An 18,895-nucleotide genomic window follows, 5' to 3' on the forward strand; every position below is an offset into this window, starting at 1 on the left:
TGGGGTAGTTTCTCTCATGAACTTTAAGTTGCCTTGAGGCATAGGCCACCGCCTTCTTTTCCTGCATCAACACACAGCCAATCCTCAGATGGGATGCGTCACAATAGACCTCAAAAGGCTTCCCTACATCAAGGATCACTAGTATCAGAGCACTGGTAAACCTCCGCTTCAGCTCTTGAAAGCTCTCCTCACACTTATCTGTCCAAGTGAAGGGTTGATCTTTCCGAGTGAGTTGTGTCAGGGGCGCCACTATCTTGGAGAATCCCTCTATGAATCTCCTATAGTAGCCAACTAACCCCACAAAGCTTCTGATCTCAGTTGCTGACTTGGGACTTTCCCATTTAACCACTGCATCCACCTTTGTTGGATCCACCGCTATCCCTTGAGCGGATATCACATGCCCTAAAAACTGAACCTCTTCCACCTAGAATTCACACTTGGACAACTTGGCATACAATTGCTTCTCCCTCAAAACACCAAGCACCAACCTCAGGTGTTCTGCATGCTCCTCCTGAGTCCTGGAATAGATAAGTATATTGTCTATAAAGACTACGACGAACTTATCTAAGAATGGCTGGAAAATCCTGTTCATGTAGTCCATAAACACCACTAGAGCATTGGTCACACCAAAAGGCATAACCACATACTCATAGTGGCCATATCTGGACCTGAAGGCCGTCTTCTGTACATCATCAGCCTTTACTAAGATCTGATGGTAACCCGATCGTAGAACTATCTTCGAGAATACTGATGACCCATACAACTGATCCATCAAGTCGTCAATTCTTGGGAGCGGGTACTTGTTCTTGATCGTCATTTTGTTCAGTTTCTTGTAGTCCATACACAAGCGTGAACTCCCATCCTTCTTCTTCACCAACAGCACTGGTGCTCCCCAAGGCGAAGTGTTGGGTCAGATAAACTGCTTCTCCATCAGCTCCTCTATCTGTTTCTTGAGTTCCAACAACTCTGCCGGAGCCATGCGATATGGGGCCATCGACACCGGACCTATTCCTAGTACCAGATCAATAGAGAACTCCACCTCTCTATTGGGAGGCAACCCTGGTACTTCATCCGGAAATACGTCTTCAAACTCATGCACCACAAGTATGACTAATGTTCCTTCCTTCTCCTCTACCTCCATACAGGCGAAGATTATGAAACACTATGCGCCACTCTAAACCTCATTCGCAACTTCCTGATGGGATATCACTTCCGGCTCCTCCGAGTCGGGGAATAATAGCCTCTTCTCTCGACAGTCTATGAGAATGCGATTGGCAGAGAGCCAATCCATTCCTAAGATTACTTCCAACTCCTGTAGAGGGAGGCAGATCAGATTCACTTTGTATCTACGCCCTTCCACCTCCACTGGACATCTGGCACACAAGGACGATGTCCTGACCAAACTCGACGCCGGAGTAGATACCACCAGCTCGAACTGTAGCTCACACACCAGCAGACCCAGACGTTTGACACAAGCATTGGACACAAATGAGTGTGTCGCTCCAGAATCATATAGCACACAACAACTAGCACCAGCGATCACACAACAACCAATAACCAAGTTACATGAGCCTGCCGCCTTCGTCCCTGTCATGGCGTACACTCTGCCCGTCGCCTGAGGCCTGTTGCCTATGTCCCTCCGCTGATGCTGGTGGGGAGTCTGCACTGGAGGGCACGACCCATGTATTGGCTGTCCTTTAAATTCCCAATTTTATTACAATTGAATATTTGTATCTGGTTCAGTTTAACATCGTTACGTTCCTTGGATAATTGTATGGAGTTACATTTAAACTCTGAGACTGTGCTACAGTATTATTTTAGTGTGACGCTTCCTTTAATTACGTTTATTAATTAAATGGGGTATTACAATTAATATTAAAACAGTAAGAATGCTGGTATGGGTATAGGTACAAATATATACATGTTACCCTCTGGGGATGGGGATGAGACAAAAGTTTGATACCCGTTGGGTTGAGTATGAGGATGAGGGTGATTTTTTTCGATGGGATGGTTGTGGATAGCGAAACTCGTCTCTGTTCCATCTTATTGTCATCCCTAGACCCAAGCGTGTATGCACGTTTTTTTTTTTTTTATTTCAAATCTTTGTAGAATAATAATATAATTGTTATTATATTTATTTAACCATTAATATTAATATTAATATTAATATAAATTTTAAAAAATTAAAAATCTATTTAGTAAAAGTATTTAGTATAACAAAGTTTTTATAATTAAGAAAAAAACTTATATTAATAACACCACTATGAATAGTAATAATAATAATAATAAAAATAATAATGATACCAATAATACAAACTAATGATAATAATAATAATGTTTGTGCTATAAATATTAATGTCAATGTTAATACTAAGGCTAATTTTAATGATAATAATAATCTATAATTATATATAAAGATATACATCACCAACAAAACAAATAAAAATGACAACTAATTGAAATATTGTAACATCCATAAATCAATAAATAATATATTACTTTATAAGCATTTTATTATATATTATTATTATTAATATATATATATATATATATATATATATATATATATATAAACTTATATATATAAACTTATAGGTAAGCTAACATATTAGGTAAAAAAAAATTGGTATAATAATTTTGTTTCCGTTATAATACATAAATTTCATATATATCAATATGCATTCTGATACATTTTGATACATGTACGGTTAGCTAATAAGTAAATAAAATAATAATAATAATAATATAATATAACTGTACAATATAAGTATATGATAAATATACGTATATATGTTCATGAGTAGATAATATCATTAGTTACAGCAGGAATGACGTACTGAAAGGATAAAAGAAGATAAAATATCTTCTAACCATAATCTATAACTAACCTAATAGAACTACACCATTAAAATACTTAGTTTAATTGAAACTAAGTAATCATTACTCTACCACTATAAATAGCAAAGAGATGTTAGAAGGCAAGTGTGGAAAAGATATGGGAGAAGCTGTAGTGAACAAAAATAGAAGAGAGGAAAATAACAGAGTGAGAGCGTAGTAGCAAACAGATCCACTTGTCACCTTGGTGTTTTTTTTCACAATAATTAAGGTAAGGGAAGAAGACATCTATCATTTTATCTTTTTACTTTAATTATTTTTATCTGTTCATAATTATTTTTATTTCTATATTTACCTTAAGTGAGGTGTCCCTAACCTCATTCTAATTTCTATTTAGTTCTCATTCCTATTTATTTATTTATATTCATCTCTAGTTGAGCACTGATCCTATTTATATTTACTCTCATTTACTTATTTATATTTATCTCCAGTTACGTACTGGTCCTTTTTATTTATTTATAAATATATATTTTTTATTATGCATTGATCATGTTTATTTAATTATATAATTAAATGGTTTAATATTGAAATAAAATTTATGATAAATGAAGATTTGATTATTGTAGTTGGAGGTATGACCTTGGGGATTTAAACGAGTTAGTATTACTCAAGATGAGATGTTCTTGAGTTACTTTGTTGGCCATGAGCTCATTTATCCTGACTAGTCTCTACAAAATTAATCAAAATCTTTATAAAAGTATAATAAAGATCCAGTTTTATGGAATTGGGAGAATTTTCATTTCATTTTATTTTATTATGATATGCTGTATTTTTTTTATGTGATATTTGTCTCACTTCCCTATTTTATGATTGTGTGTGAAAAACAAAATTTTATAACACTATCATAGATGGCTGCTCCGAACATGCCTGATCCCTTCTTCACCGACATTGTGGCCATTTTTCCAGGAAATGCATGGCAAACCAATGCAGTGAATAATTTTGTAACATTTCAGGGAATTGCAAACTCTACCATTATTTTTCTCTCTGCTCCGAAGGCGCCGATTGTCATCGAAGGACAAATCGGAGTTACCTTTTACTTACCCCCAACAGTCCAAGTTAGATATGTCAAAGTGAGCTCGAACCCGTGAGCCAACCCGGCTCACCACGGGTTCGAGCCGGGTCGGGTTGGAAAATTAAAAATTTTTGTGATAATGGGTCAAAATGGGTTGAGCTCACTTAACCCACGGGTTGTGCGGGTTAGAGCCGGGTTATAGTGAGCTGACCCACCAACCCACCTATATTTAAAAAAAAAAAGACAAACCTAATATAAATAATTATTTAAAATTTAATAAATTAATATTATGAAAACTGTCTGCAATCCCTAATTCCTCTTTTCATTTTCGTGTATGCACACAGTCGCGCTTCTACTTCCCTTCCTTCTCTATCATTGATTTGTGTTCGTCTCATGGTGGTGCTTGTCCGTGGTGGTCGTTCAGTCATTTGCGGCGACGGAGGTTGACATTACTGCCCATTTCGGTGGTGGTCGGCATTGGTCTGAGGCGTGGTGTGAGTGCTCTCCTTGGTTCTCTACTTCTTACCCAAATAAGGCAACGGTGGTCGTTCGGTGGTGCCCATTCAGTGGTAGTCGTTCAATAATCTACAACAACGGTGGTGGTTCAGTGACAACGGTGGTGGTTCAGTGACAACGGTGGTGAACGTTGGTGCCCATTCCGTGGTGGCCGACGTTGGTCTGAGCCGTGCGTTCAGTAATCTGCGGTGGAGGTGCCCATTCCATGGTGGTCGTTCAGTAATCTGTGGAACCGATGGTGGTTCAGTGGCAACGGTGGTGGACATTGGTGATTATTCCGTGGTGTTCGACGTTGGTTTGGGGCATGCGTGCTCTCCTTGGTTGATTGCAACAACAATAGCTTTTCTCCTGGATTACAAGTGGGTTTGGGGCGTGACATTGTACTCTAATTTTTTTTTACTAGTCTATACTATATTTTTTTGACTAATAATGTAGTCAATCTTGCAGGACAAAGGTGGAGGGGATCCTAACTTGACAAAGCTTGACTCCAGTAAGCAACTTTCCTCTCAGGGCCAGTTTCACTATTGTTCAAGTATTACTGTACTCTAGGTTTGTATGTCTACTTATGTCATCTTTATGGTCAGATCAGATTTGTTCATGTGTTGATCCTTGTTTTTAGTAAGTTTTTCACTTATTTTTCTCAAAAATTAATGTGCAGCATGGAATCTGAAACTATTCATCAGAGTGTTAATGTGAGTTTTAATGTTGATGGTAATATAAATAATGAGAAAGCTACTGAACCAGAGCCACCTTCTGTTAACAATGAAGATAATGAGGTTCAAAAAGAAAGTAAGAAAGCTAAGACGTCTACCTCTGAAGTTTGGAAATATTTTACTAAAGTTGGAGTGAAAGATGGTAAAGAGAAGGCAAGATGTAATGCATGTGGGCAAGAATATGTAATTGGTGGCACTAAAATAGGTACTTCTACACTCTTGCGTCATTTGAAAAAGTGCAATGTTACCCCAAAATATAAAGATGTAGGTGGGATGATAATTGATAATATGGGAAAGTTAAGGGGTAGGGAACTTGATCACAAGCATGTTAGAGAGATTATGACAATGGCAATTGTTAAACATGGTTTGCCATTTAAGTTTGTTGAGTACAAATGGATTAGAGAATTGCTTTCATATTTGAATCCTGATGTGAAGCATGTGAGTAGGAATACAGCTGTTTATGATTTGTGGAAATTCCATCTTGAGATGAAGGAGAAATTGAAACATGAAATGCATCAATGTCATAATCGGATTTGTTTGACTTCAGATTGTTGGACTGCTTGTACTCAAGAGGGATATATTTGTTTAACAACACATTTTGTTGATAACAACTGGAAATTGAATAGTAAAATTCTTGCCTTTTGTAAAATGGAACCTCCACATACGGGTCATGATTTAGCAAATAAAGTGTTTGAATGTTTGACTAACTGGGGGATTGATAGGAAAATATTTTCTATAACTTTAGACAATGCTACTGCTAATGACCGTATGCAACAAATTTTGGGTGAACAATTAAGCTTACAAAATAGCTTATTGTGTGAGGGTGAATTTTTTCATGTGAGGTGTTGTGCTCATATATTGAATCTGATAGTTCAAGAGGGTTTAAAAGTGGCTGAAGTTGCTTTGCACAAAATTAGAGAAAGCATTAAATATGTGAAAGGGTCGGAGGCAAGAAAAATAGCATTTACTGAATGTGTTGTTCAAGTGAGGGGTATTGATACTAAAGTGGGCTTAAGGTTAGATGTTCCTACTAGATGGAATTCTACTTTTCTTATGCTTGAGAGTGGCCTTAAGTATCGTCGAGCTTTTGGAAGTTTCACTATACATGATAGAAACTTTAAACATTGTCCAACAAATGAAGAGTGGAAAAGAGCTGAAAGGATGTGTGAATTTTTAAGGCCATTTTATAAGATAACCAATTTGATTTCAGGCACATCTTATCCAACCTCTAATGAATATTTTATGCAAGTATGGAAAATTGAGTGGTTGCTAAGGGATACTTTAAGGAGTGATGATCCTTTAATGAAAGACATGGCAAAAAGGATGATGGATAAATTTGATAAGTATTGGAGTGAATATAGTACCATTCTTTCAATTGCCATGATTCTTGACCCACGAATGAAACTTGAAGCACTCCGATTCTATTATTCAAAACTTGATCCTTCCACTTGTGATGAAAAGCTTAATCATATAAAAGGAAAGATGTACAAACTCTTTGAAGAATATGTGAGTGTGAGGTCAAATTCATCCAATGCATCAAGTTCTCAATTCACTTGTTCAACTGAAGAACATTTGAACATGGAAGAAGACCAAGAGATTGATCCATATAATGTAAGTTAGTTAGTCATTATTCCTAACTAATTTTGTTATTTATTATTATCTTATCTTTATTTTAACCAATTTTTTTTTTTACTTTATATTGTTATAGGAATATATCAATTATGTAAGCCAAAATGTGAATGTAACTGGCAAGTCTGAATTGGATCTGTATCTAACGGAAACACCACTTGAGCCAAAGTATTTTCCAAAGTTAGATGTTTTGAGCTATTGGAAGGATCGACAAGAACGCTATCCCAATCTATGTAGACTAGCTTGTGAGGTGCTAAGTATTCCAATAACAACTATAGCTAGTGAGTCTGCATTTAGCATTGGTGGTAAAGTGCTTAGCAAGTATCGATCTAATCTTCTTCCTGACAATGTTCAAGCTCTAATTTTAACTCAAAATTGGTTACATGGCTTTGAAAATATTGGTAATTTAATTCATATTACTTTTCAATTTTTTTTTGACATCATACTTCTTATTCTACATTATATCATTTGTTAATAAGTTATTCTTATTTTTGAAGATGAAGATAATGAAGATGCTAAAAAAGAAGAGGAAATTGTTCTAGATTTTTCAATCCATGACTCTCATGTACCTCTTGAACAATAATTGTAGGTAAGGAAGCTATTTTTCTGTTTGTCCAACTTGTATGTGAATTGTTTCCTTTTCTTATATTGTGCCATATTTCATTGACTTATTCGTTGCAAGGAAATTTTCTAGTTACGATGCTAGTATGGTTTGTTTACAAGAATCACGACATGATCATGGCATTTTTCATTAAGTTAGATGAATGTCGTTGATTATGCAATTAGTATTATTTTTTGCTATTGATTAGTACAATTTTCCATGTTTCTATAAATAACCAAAGGATGGTATACAGTCACCTTATAAGCATGTCCATCTATTGTATATCCTATGCAAGAAACAAAATTGATGTTTATCATTGGTCTGTTCATACGTGCAGTAAACGTTGGAATGATTAAGAGTTCCAGACTTGAGATTCATATGCACATGATTTGGTTACTTGGGCTAAAATCTCTATTATTTGGTTTCTCTTTTATAAGCAGGGACATAGTCAATTTGGAAAGCTTCATGTTATGGAATATGGAACGTGCAGAAATAGAGTGAAGGAGTTAGTTTTTTTGTAACTGGATCATCATGGCTTCTCCAAACGGATTGTATAAGATTATAAATGACTAGGTCCACTGGAAGCACATGAAATTTCAAACATTGTGTTTGTTATTAACTCATTTTGCCATGGGACTTACTATTTTGTATATTTTTGTTTGTTTCTGGTGCATAACATCCATCTCATAAATCACCAATTTTTTTATAGGCATTATTCTGCAATAGATAAAAAAAGAGAAGAAAAAAATTACAAATATGATTTTTTTTTAATTTTTTTATTATTTCTATACGGGTTCGTGAGCCAACCCACTTAACCCACCAACCCGTGGTGGGTTGAGCCGGGTTGGAAAATTTCTGGCTCACCAGAAAGTGAGCCGGGTTGAGCTCAACAATTTCAAACCCGACCCGCGGTGAGCCAACCCGTGTGAGCCGGGTTGGCTCACTTTGACATGTCTAGTCCAAGTGAACCCTATCCATAACCTTTTCCCTCCACCTGTTTGAAAGCTAGTATATGAGGGAAAAATTGTAAATAAATAATACCTTTTTCCCCTTGTAGTATAGGAAATATAAGATGTACTAAACGGTGTAAATATAAGATGCATATATATATATATATATATATATATATATATATATATATATATATATATATATATATATATATATATATATATATGTGTGTGTGTGTGTGTGTGTGTATGTGAATATTTCATGTATAATTTTGCCTCTAAATTTTATAAGTATATTGTAGAAAATAATAATAATTAAATGAATAGAATATTTTTTTTTATCGTCACAAATATGATCTTGTAGTAAATAAAACTAAGATGTGTGTCTAACTATAATAATAATAATACCATTATAATAATATCTGGTAGTGTTAATAATAATAATAATAATAATAATACAACAACTAAATATATATAAAAAGATACACATTTTTTGTGTTCTTTTTTGTTTTTACAATTTTATCCTGTTAATTATAATTTGTTAAATTTAAATAATTATTCATAATAAAAAATTAGTTATTAGTTTTATCATTTTACTAATATAGAGATAAAATGAACAATAAAACAAATAAAAAATGGAAGTAATTCGGATACAATCACGTAATAAATAAAAGTAAAATGTGTGTCTAACCATAATAATACTGATAATACTAATAATAATAATAATATCACTAATAACATTGCGTAGTGATAATAATAATAATAATAATAATAATAATAATAATAATAATAATAATAATAATAATAATAATAATAATACAACTACATATATAAAGAGATAAACATTTTTTGTGTCATCTTTTGTTTTTTCAATTTTACCCTATTAATTATTATATTTTAAATTTAAATAATTATTTATAATAAAAAAATTATTTTTTAGTTTTATTATTTTACTAATTTTTGAAACTTTTTTTAATTGAAATAATTGTTTAAATATAAAGATAAATGAACAACAAAACAAATAAAAATGACAGGTAATTGAAACATGAAGTAAAAGTAAAATATGTATCTAACCATAATAATAAAAACAATAATAATAATAATTATTATTATTATAATAATTATAGTTCTTATGGATAATAAAAACAATTATATTTATAATAATAATAATAATAATAATAATAATAATTATTATTATTATTATTATTAAGAACAATAAAAGTAATATTAGTAATAATAATAATTATGGTGGTTACTAATATAATATTTTTTAAATGTCAATTTTTTAAGTTAAATATGATAGTAATTATAATAATATAATAATTATATTTATTAGTTATAATTCTTATTAATGATAATAATAATAATTTAATTATTATTATTAGTGATAATTGATAATAATAATAATAATATTATTAAAATAAAATAATTTTAGTATATAATAATAATGATAATCTATAACAATATATAAAGAGGATTCTCTCTTTTGTGTCTACATTTCAAAATACCAATTTTACTCTTTAATATATAATTATTTATAAAATTTTTGAAAATTGACCATTACTTTTATAAACTTTTTTTATATAAAATCGTCTATCTTTGCTCTTCTCTTTTTCTCTATTTATCAACAGTTATTTTCTCATCTTTTCTGATATATCTCACTTTATTTTTAATAAATATAATTTTATTTTATATATTATAACTTAATAACATTACATTATCATCACCTACTAATAATAATAACAATCATATTTATAATAATAATAACAATGGATAATAAAAATAATACTAAAAATAATAATTATGGGGTTAAAAATACAATGTCTTTGAAATGTCAATTTTTTAAATTAAATATGATAGTAATTATAATAATAATATAATAATTATAGTTCTTATTAATGATAATAATAATAATAATTATTATTATTCATATTAATAATAATGATAATAATAATATTTTTAATACTTCTTTTCTCATATTAATAATATATAATAAGAAAATTAATATATTACATATTAATATTATTAATAACAATAATAATTTTAGTAATAATGTTAATAATACTAATATTAATAATATATAATAGTAAAATAATAATAATAATAATAATAATAATAATTATTATTATTATTATTATTATTGTTACAATATTAATAGCGGTTATAATTTTATTACTGTTACTATAAATAATATTTATAAAAATTATAATATTAATACTTACAAAAGTATTATAAATAATAATATTACTTATAATTAATATTATAGTTGAAATAATAAATAAATAAATAAAAATAAATTGACTTTTATAAGATTTGAATCCTGGTCCTTTTATACCAGAGTTGTAAAATGACGAAAAAACTAATTTTTATGACACGTATTAATAAAAAAAAATGGGTAATGTAATAATTTTGGTCCTATCTTCTTTTTTTAATATGTAATAGATGAGTCAAATACTCAATTAGTGAAAAAAGTTATAATTTTTTACATATAATTCGTCCATTGAGATTTGAAAGTGAAGTAGCTAAGAAGTCTTTGACATACTCGATTAGAACTTCCTCATCTCTAATTTCAAAGCCTTTGTTTTTCGAGATTTCTTTTTTACCTAAAATAAAAATAAAAATTAAATTCTATTAAAATCTCCATCTTTATTAATCGTAATTTTATTGCTTATCTTTCCTGCAATCCAGAGTCAAACCATGGAACCCACTTTCGCTTTTATTATTTTATATTGCAGAATACATGCTGAATATTAGGGATGGCAATGTGGGCTGGCCCGGCCTGTTTAGGCCCGGCCTGTATTAGGCCCGCAAGTTGTGGGTCGGACAGGCCCGCCCCACACATAATTCGCGGACTGGAACATACGACCCGCCCCGCAGATATCTTGGCCCGCGGGCCTGCAGGTTGGCCCACATACATTGGGTAGTTTGACTTACGCAAAAAATAAAACACATCCTGGACATTTTAAAATAGATCTTGGGCATCATAAAATCATAAAAAAGCAGGTCCTGGACAAGTGCAATAAACAACATAACAAAACACTCCATAAAATCAAGTCTTGGAGTATCAAGTTCAATAAAAAAACATCAAAACAACAAAACAATAGTCCAAATAAAAAAAAAACAGTCCAAGAAAGATGGTCCAAATAAAAAAAATAGTCCAAGAAAGATGGTGGTATTCTATTGTTCTTCAACTCCCATGGTTATAACATTTGATGCAACAACAATAGAGGACCCTTCATTTAGCTCCACATTTTGGTAGTTGACATTTTCTACCTCATTTGTGCATACATATAAACAAAAACAATAATTAATATGTATGAATGAAATCACAATAAAAGTAATACCAAGTAAGAATTGCATAAAAAATAACTTGAAATGAAATGAAACCATAAACTTACATCAAATAGGCTTAGATGTGGAAGAGAAGCGGATGAGGAAGAAAATTGTCCTTGATTGCGCTTTAGAGGATTTGATGATGTTGTTGTTGGCAAACTTTTACTATATTCAGCAAAAAAGTTGTACAATTTTTCCTTGATTCTTGCCAACTTGGATTTAGAAGTGAGTGGATCAATCTTTTCAAAGCAATAGGCCAATGTTTGGAGTTTCATTCTTGGGTCTAAAATTGCCCTAAAAGCAAGTACAACACTATATTCTCCAACAACAAACTTTGAATCTTTCAAACTTGTAAGAAATACAAGTTCGCAGTGGGATAACTTGTGGCAGGAATTAAGATTGTCATATCATAGAAAGGCAATAAAAACCTACAAATTTTTTCAGCCCTGTCCCAATCTTCCCTTGATAGGCAATATTTGTAACATTCGTCAACCAATGACAAGCTTCCAAAAACACGCCGATATTTTAAGGCACCTTTGAGCATCAAGTATGTTTAGTTCCATTGTGTAGGGACATCAAGAGACAACCCATGTGAATATTCAATATCATCAAATTTGTCATTACATTGTTTAAATTTGATCATTCTAGTCTCTGAACCCATAACATATTTTATGCTATTTCTAATTAGATCCAAAGCATTTCCTAGCACCTTTAAACCTTCTTGCACAATCAAATTTAATATGTGGGCACAACAACGAATGTGAAAGAATTCCCCCTACATATCATGCCATTATGTAGATTAAGTTGAGTTCTTAAGGAACTTTGAAGCACATCATTAGCAGAAGCATTGTCCAAAGTGATAGAAAATACTTTTTTCTCTAATCCCCAATCTTGCAAAAGTTCATAAACTTTCTTAGACAACTCAAAACCTGTGTGTGAGGGGGGCATGTGACAAAAGTTTAGAAGCTTGCTATTTAATTTCCAACTCAAATCCACAAAATGGGCAATCAAAGCTATAAATCCCTCAGTATTAATTGATGTCCACAAATTAGAAGTCAAGCAAATCCTACTAGGAATAGAAACAAGCATATTTTTAAGCATTAACTTTTCTTTGTCATACATTCTCCCAATATCTGCCTTAATAGTGTTTCTAGTAACCATAATTGCATCAGGACACAAGTAGCTAATCCAATTCCTACGTTCAGGATACTTGTAACATCCCGACCAGATATTACAAATTTAATTAAATAAATAAAGAAAATTTAAATAACCTCATTTAATAAAACATCATTTTCCAAACATGCGAGAAATTTAAAACTTTATTCCATTTAAAAGTATCTCAATTACGTTGCAAACTCATATAAAAACCAAAATCCATGTTCATAATCAAAGTTTACAATCTATAAAATCCATAATGAAACAACTAAATAAAAATCTCCCAGCTAAACCCGGCTTCGTCGCTATGCCTCACCAGACCCACCTGCAATATCCTCTACTCACGTGTACCGCATACACGATCATCGCCAAACACAAGCAGATAGGGTGAGCTAACATAATAAACATATACGTATATATAAGGAATTCCACTCACATTAAGGAATTCCATCTTTTCATCCCACATGGCCACAACCATGCTATGATATCGATATCACTCAAGAAATTCCATTATTTGTTTCACATGGCCACAACCATGTTATTAGTGTTCTACGTCTTCTAGAGAGTATCTTAAGATGTCTTGCTGCCACACCTATCGGCCACAACCGATAGAGCACGTGCGGAAAACCATGCTACGGATCACACACCATAACGCCAGGTGGAACTCCCAATATGAACATAGTCCGTAACGTCCCAAGACTACCAAACTCGTCAGCTAATTACTGAGGAGGGAAATCTATCTGGACCCATCCGTATTGGCCACAACCAGCACACTCACACCGGCAACACTCACCAACCTGAGCCACAACTCAAGAGTTCCTCGTGTTCATCCGCTATCCCGAGCCACAACTAAAGGGACGTCATTTCGAGTCATAACTCAAAGAATGTCACGTGCTTAACCCCTATCCCGATCCATAACTCAAGGGATATGTTCCGAGCCATAACTCAAGGAACACCAGCAAGCCCACCTATGAGATATCTTAGAAGCCTCATAGACCACACATCACAATTTAGACACCAAACAATCCAATCCAGCATAATCAATTTCCTTGAAACCCACAATTGCTCCAACTTTAGCTTAAGCCTGAAGCCTTCGCCTAAGCACCCAAACCTACCTCGCTTAAGCTAGGTTACCTCGCTTGAGCGAGCACCTCGCACAAACAAACCTTGAACTCTCGCTTGGGTGAGTATCACTCGCCTGGGCGAGACCACCTTTCGCCAAAAACAAAAATTCTCGCCTAGGCGGCGAGTTAAACAACCCATCAAACCCTCCTCGAACTCTCGCTTAGGCGAGGGACTCTTGCCTGAGCGAGACACTCTTTCGCCCAAAAAACATGGCTTCGCGCCTAGGCGAGATGCCTAAACAAAAACACCCAACACCCACGAGTTCTCGCTTAGGCGAGACACACTCGCCTAAGCGAGATGGTGTGCTGCCCAAGACCAAAATCCTCCGCCTGAGCGAGAGACTCGAGCAGAAATAGGGTTCGAGTCTTTGCAAATCTCGCCTAGGCGAGCCTAGCTCGCTTGAGCGAGAATTGCATACTCTTACACTGTTTTACGCACGCAAACTCCGGCAAACGTGCCTAAGTCACACTCCAATTCATACCAAACATTTGAAACAATGCAGCAAACACATATGCATAACTTAGACCCCATATGTTCCCCAAAATTTTCAAGTTTACACAATCACAACATATACAGTGCATCAGTCCATTATATTCATACATTGGAGTAAAAATTTCAATAAAACAGTACCAAAACACCCAAACCCCAAATTCACCTCATGTGCAGTACGAAATTCATAGCATAACATCATCAAAATCATGCAATATTCTCAAACATACAATTTACAGGTTCAGCTCCCCTAACCTAGATGCCTTTTCTTAGAAAATGCAAATTTTGGAGAATTTCTCCTTGATCACTGGACAACCAAACACCTCCCTTTTGAAACAGCTCTCAATTGCCTATCACTAGCCACCCTTTTACTATAATTTCGTGCCAGACTGCCAATCTGAAAGCAATAAGGAAACAAACTTCCTTTCCGAGGATGTTGAGGAAGAAGGAGCATTAATGATGTCTAGGAGATCAGGTGTCGAGCTAAGTCCGAGCTGTTTTGACAACTCAGTTTGGTACCTTGATATATAAGCAAACAACCACATGTACAAGGACGAGAATCTTTTTAAGGAGTTCACCAAAGTTGAGGTTGGACACGTATAATTTGGAGATGCATGAAAAGTGGCAGTAAAAGGCTGGGGTATAATCTGGTACCTGTAGAAGAACAACTGAGTTGGAGAAATCAGAGATGTGTACTATGTACCCGATCTCAAGAGCAACATATTGAGCATGGGTCACTTGCATTTTGGTGGGATGACCGAGTTGGTGAAAAAGGAGATGGTGCGAGGATTCCCGACTATGGAGTTTGAAAATAAATTTTATGAAAGTGCATGCTCAGGAAGCATCCTAGGACCTCATTTCCGAGGACTGTCGAGTATCGGGAAAAGGAACAACTTAGATTAATTCACGCAGGCATTTGTGGACCAATTACCCCTGAATATTTCAATGGGAAAAGGTATTTCATTTCTTTCATAGATGATCTTTCAAGTAAAACATGAGTGTATTTTTTGAAGGAAATATCTGAGGTGTTCCAATTGTTTAAAAGGTTCAAAGCAATGGTTGAAAAGGAGACCGACATGCCTATCAAATCTGTTAGGTTTGACCGAGGACGCGAGTTCATCTCATCCGAGCTCATGAAGTATTGTGAGGAGCAAGGAATAAGGAGATTTCTGTCAGCACCATACTCACCCCAACAGAATGGAGTAGCTGAAAGGAAAAATCGAACTATACTTGACATGGTTCGAACAATGTTGAAAAGCAAGAACGTGCCTAAGGAGTTCTAGGAAGAAGCAGTGCAATGTGCCATCTATGTGCAAAATAGATGTCCACATGCTAAGCTGAACGAGAAGACACCGCAAGAAGTCTGAAATGGAAGAAAGCCAAGTGTGTCTCACCTTAAAGTGTTCGGCAACATTACTTATGGTCATGTTCCAGCTCAACAAAGGACCAAACTTGAAGATTGGAGCAAAAAGTACGTATTTATTGGGTACGATGAAAAAACCAAGGCGTATAGGTTGTTCAACCCAATAACAAAGAAGGTGATTATGAGCCGAGACGTTCAAATTGATGATAAGAGCGAGTGGAAGCTAACCGATCTGCCTAAAAGAGTTTGACCTATTGGCGTAAAGTAGGTGTACACGAAGAAAACAAATGCTGAAGGTGAAGTTTAGAGATATAAAGCTTGACTCGTAGTGAAAGGGTACAAGCAAAAGGAAGGAATAGACTATGACGAAGTATTCGCCCCAGTGACGAGGATGGAAACAATTAGGCAGCTGATTTCCTTAACAGCTCATAACAGATGGACAATCTTGCAGATGGATGTGAAGTCAGCATTTCTAAATGGAGTCTTGGAGGAGGAAGTATATGTTGAACAACCACTCGGATACATGCGAAGAGGCGAAGAGAAGAAAGTGTTGAGATTGAAGAAGGCACCTTATGGCTTGAAGCAAGCTCCACGAGCATTGAATGAAAGAATCGACACTTACTTCAAGAAGAATGGGTATGAGTAGTGCCCTTATGAACATGCTCTTTACATAAAGAAGAAAGGAGAATATGTGATATTCATTGTCCTCTATGTTGATGACCTTATCTTCACAGGGAATAATGCTGAGCTGATTGAATCATTTAAAGAAGTGATGAAGAAGGAGTTTGAGATGACCGACTTAGGTCTTATGAAGTATTTCCTTGGTTTGGAAGTTGTTCAAGGGAAGGACGACATCTTTGTGTCGTAGGAAAAGTATGCTAAGGAGGTCTTGAAGAAGTTTAAGATGACGAGTTGTAACCTGATTTCCACCCCTATGGAATCAGGTACAAAACTTCCTAAATATGCAGATGGACCCCGAGTTGATGCGAGCAAATACCGAAGTTTGATTAGAAATCTCAGGTATCTTACAAATACCAGACCAAATTTAATGCTGAGTGTTGGAATAGCAAGTCGGTATATGGAGGAACCGTAGTATATTCATTGGAAGGCCCAAAAGAGAATTCTAAGGTACGTGAGAGGAACAATGTCACTTGGCTTGATGTATACTTGGACGGATGACTACCGACTAGTCAGCTACTCAGACAGTGATTGGTGTGGAGATGTCGATGACCGGAAAAGCACGTCTGGATATGTAATCTTCATGGGGAACACGACGTTCACTTGGCTTGCAAAGAAACAACCCATTGTAATACTATCAACATGTGAAACCGAGTATGTTGAAACATCTTGGAGTGTCTTCCATGCAGTTTGGCTTAGAAACCTTCTAAGCAAACTGGAATTGAAGCAAGAAAAGGGGACTGTGATCCGAGTTAATAACAAGTCGGCCATTGAATTGGCAAAGAACCCGGTCAATCATGAGAGAAGTAAACACATTGATGTTCGATTTCACTTCATCCGTGAACAAGTGAAAGAAGGAAATATGAAGTTAGAGCACGTCGAAAGCCGAGCACAAGCTGCAGATATGTTTACAAAGCCGCTGACATCCTCTTTGTTCGAGAATAATAAGATGATACTCAGAATGAAGGACAAGAAAAGCATTTAAGTTTACGGGGGGATTTTGTTGGGAAAATTTAAATGTGGGTAGTTGGAAGTTGTTAATTTAATTGTCTAGGAGATTGCAAAAGGTTGAAAGTGGGTCTAGCATTGATTAATCATGCAATAGAGTTCATTAATTGTGGTTTAAGTAGTGGTTATATTTAATGAATGTAGTTGAAGGGTCGTGTCCAAAGGCCTATAAAAGAATCATGTAGTGCTTCATTGCAAAATACAAAAAATCTGAATAGATAGAGTATTTATCCAAAGAGAGACTTGTTTGTCAACATTTACAAATATTAAAGACAAATATTATTATTCAATATGTAATTTTTTATTGAGAATCTTCATGCAATTTGCTCAAAAATTGTCTTTAATATTATAAACAATGTTCAACATCATTTTAATATAACAAATTATTCCTCGGCAATGCAATATGTTTACATAATCTACCACTTTTCACTAATGAGGAAACCATACAAACAATGGAGTTAATCAAAAACTCAGATTTTTTACGATCTTATTTTAATATTCAAGTTAGAGGTATTCTTTATTGAAGTTGATAAGGTGTTTTACTTTTCAGGATTGTCATTTTATTTACTAAGGAGACCATATTATGCGAGTGCATGCTCTTATATTGTTAATACTTCTAATTTAAATGGATATGTACCACCAACATTTAATAATTGAGAGATCATTTGCTTTTGAAAGAAAAAAGTCATGTGGAAAACTTCTCGTAACATATAATAAGCTTTCAAATTAGAAAGTTGTGATAATTCTAAGTGATAGGTAGAGAAATCCTCAAAGAAGACCATTTATCACTAAATTCAGTAGATGGATCCGGTGAGATAAAAAACCAAGATTTTATTATTAAATACATGAGAGATGCAATTATGTAGATTGGGCCAAAAACATGGTATGAATTGTAAATAATAATCCAATTGTATGTAAGGCAACATGTATGTTCATAGAATCATAAATTCTTTCAACTATTGAAATCTTTACGTAGTTTGTAGGATACTAATATTCAGTTAGAGAATAAAGCATATCTACCACGTTTAGGCTAAGAGTTTGCTTATGAAAAAATGACATGGGCTAAACTCAAGCATATTTAATTTCTTAAGTCTAAGTATCATAAATATATGTTCTTTAAATCATCATCAATATTTAGCATGGTATTATGGACGCATATGATGTTGTTCTAGAAAATATATTTTGGATACTAGGGAAGGGTGATTGTATTAATCTTTGGAATGATCGTAGGTGTTTTGACATTTGCATATCTAGATTGGCTAGAATTCCTTATTTTGATATTATACTTTGTTGTTAGTTCGGCCTAGACAAGTACTTGTTGTAGGTTTGAAATGAATTTCTTAAGCAAAAAGAGGGAGTTGAATTGGCTGAATACTTAAAAATATGCTCAATTAGAACTTGTAAAAACCATTTCTTTTTGAATTCAAT

General features: G+C 33.9%; 1 protein-coding gene across 1 annotated transcript; it reads right to left on the reverse strand.

Moving 5' to 3' along the window:
- Nucleotides 1-1,174: 1,174 nt before the first annotated feature.
- LOC114165159 (uncharacterized) lies at nt 1,175-1,594 on the reverse strand. The gene has a single exon (XM_028049823.1). The coding sequence runs from the start codon at nt 1,592-1,594 to the stop codon at nt 1,175-1,177; it is 420 nt and encodes a 139-aa protein (XP_027905624.1).
- Between the last annotated feature and the right edge of the window lie 17,301 nt (nt 1,595-18,895).

The sequence above is a fragment of the Vigna unguiculata genome, chromosome 10 (genome assembly GCF_037176805.1).
Source record: "Vigna unguiculata cultivar grain cowpea cultivar isolate G323 ecotype 2 chromosome 10, ASM3717680v1, whole genome shotgun sequence".
NCBI classification, from domain to species: domain Eukaryota; kingdom Viridiplantae; phylum Streptophyta; class Magnoliopsida; order Fabales; family Fabaceae; genus Vigna; species Vigna unguiculata.

What these genes read in the sequence shown, in the direction of transcription:
- LOC114165159 (XM_028049823.1), bottom strand. Translation starts at nt 1,594, where the DNA reads ATGACAGGGACGAAGGCGGCAGGCTCATGTAACTTGGTTATTGGTTGT.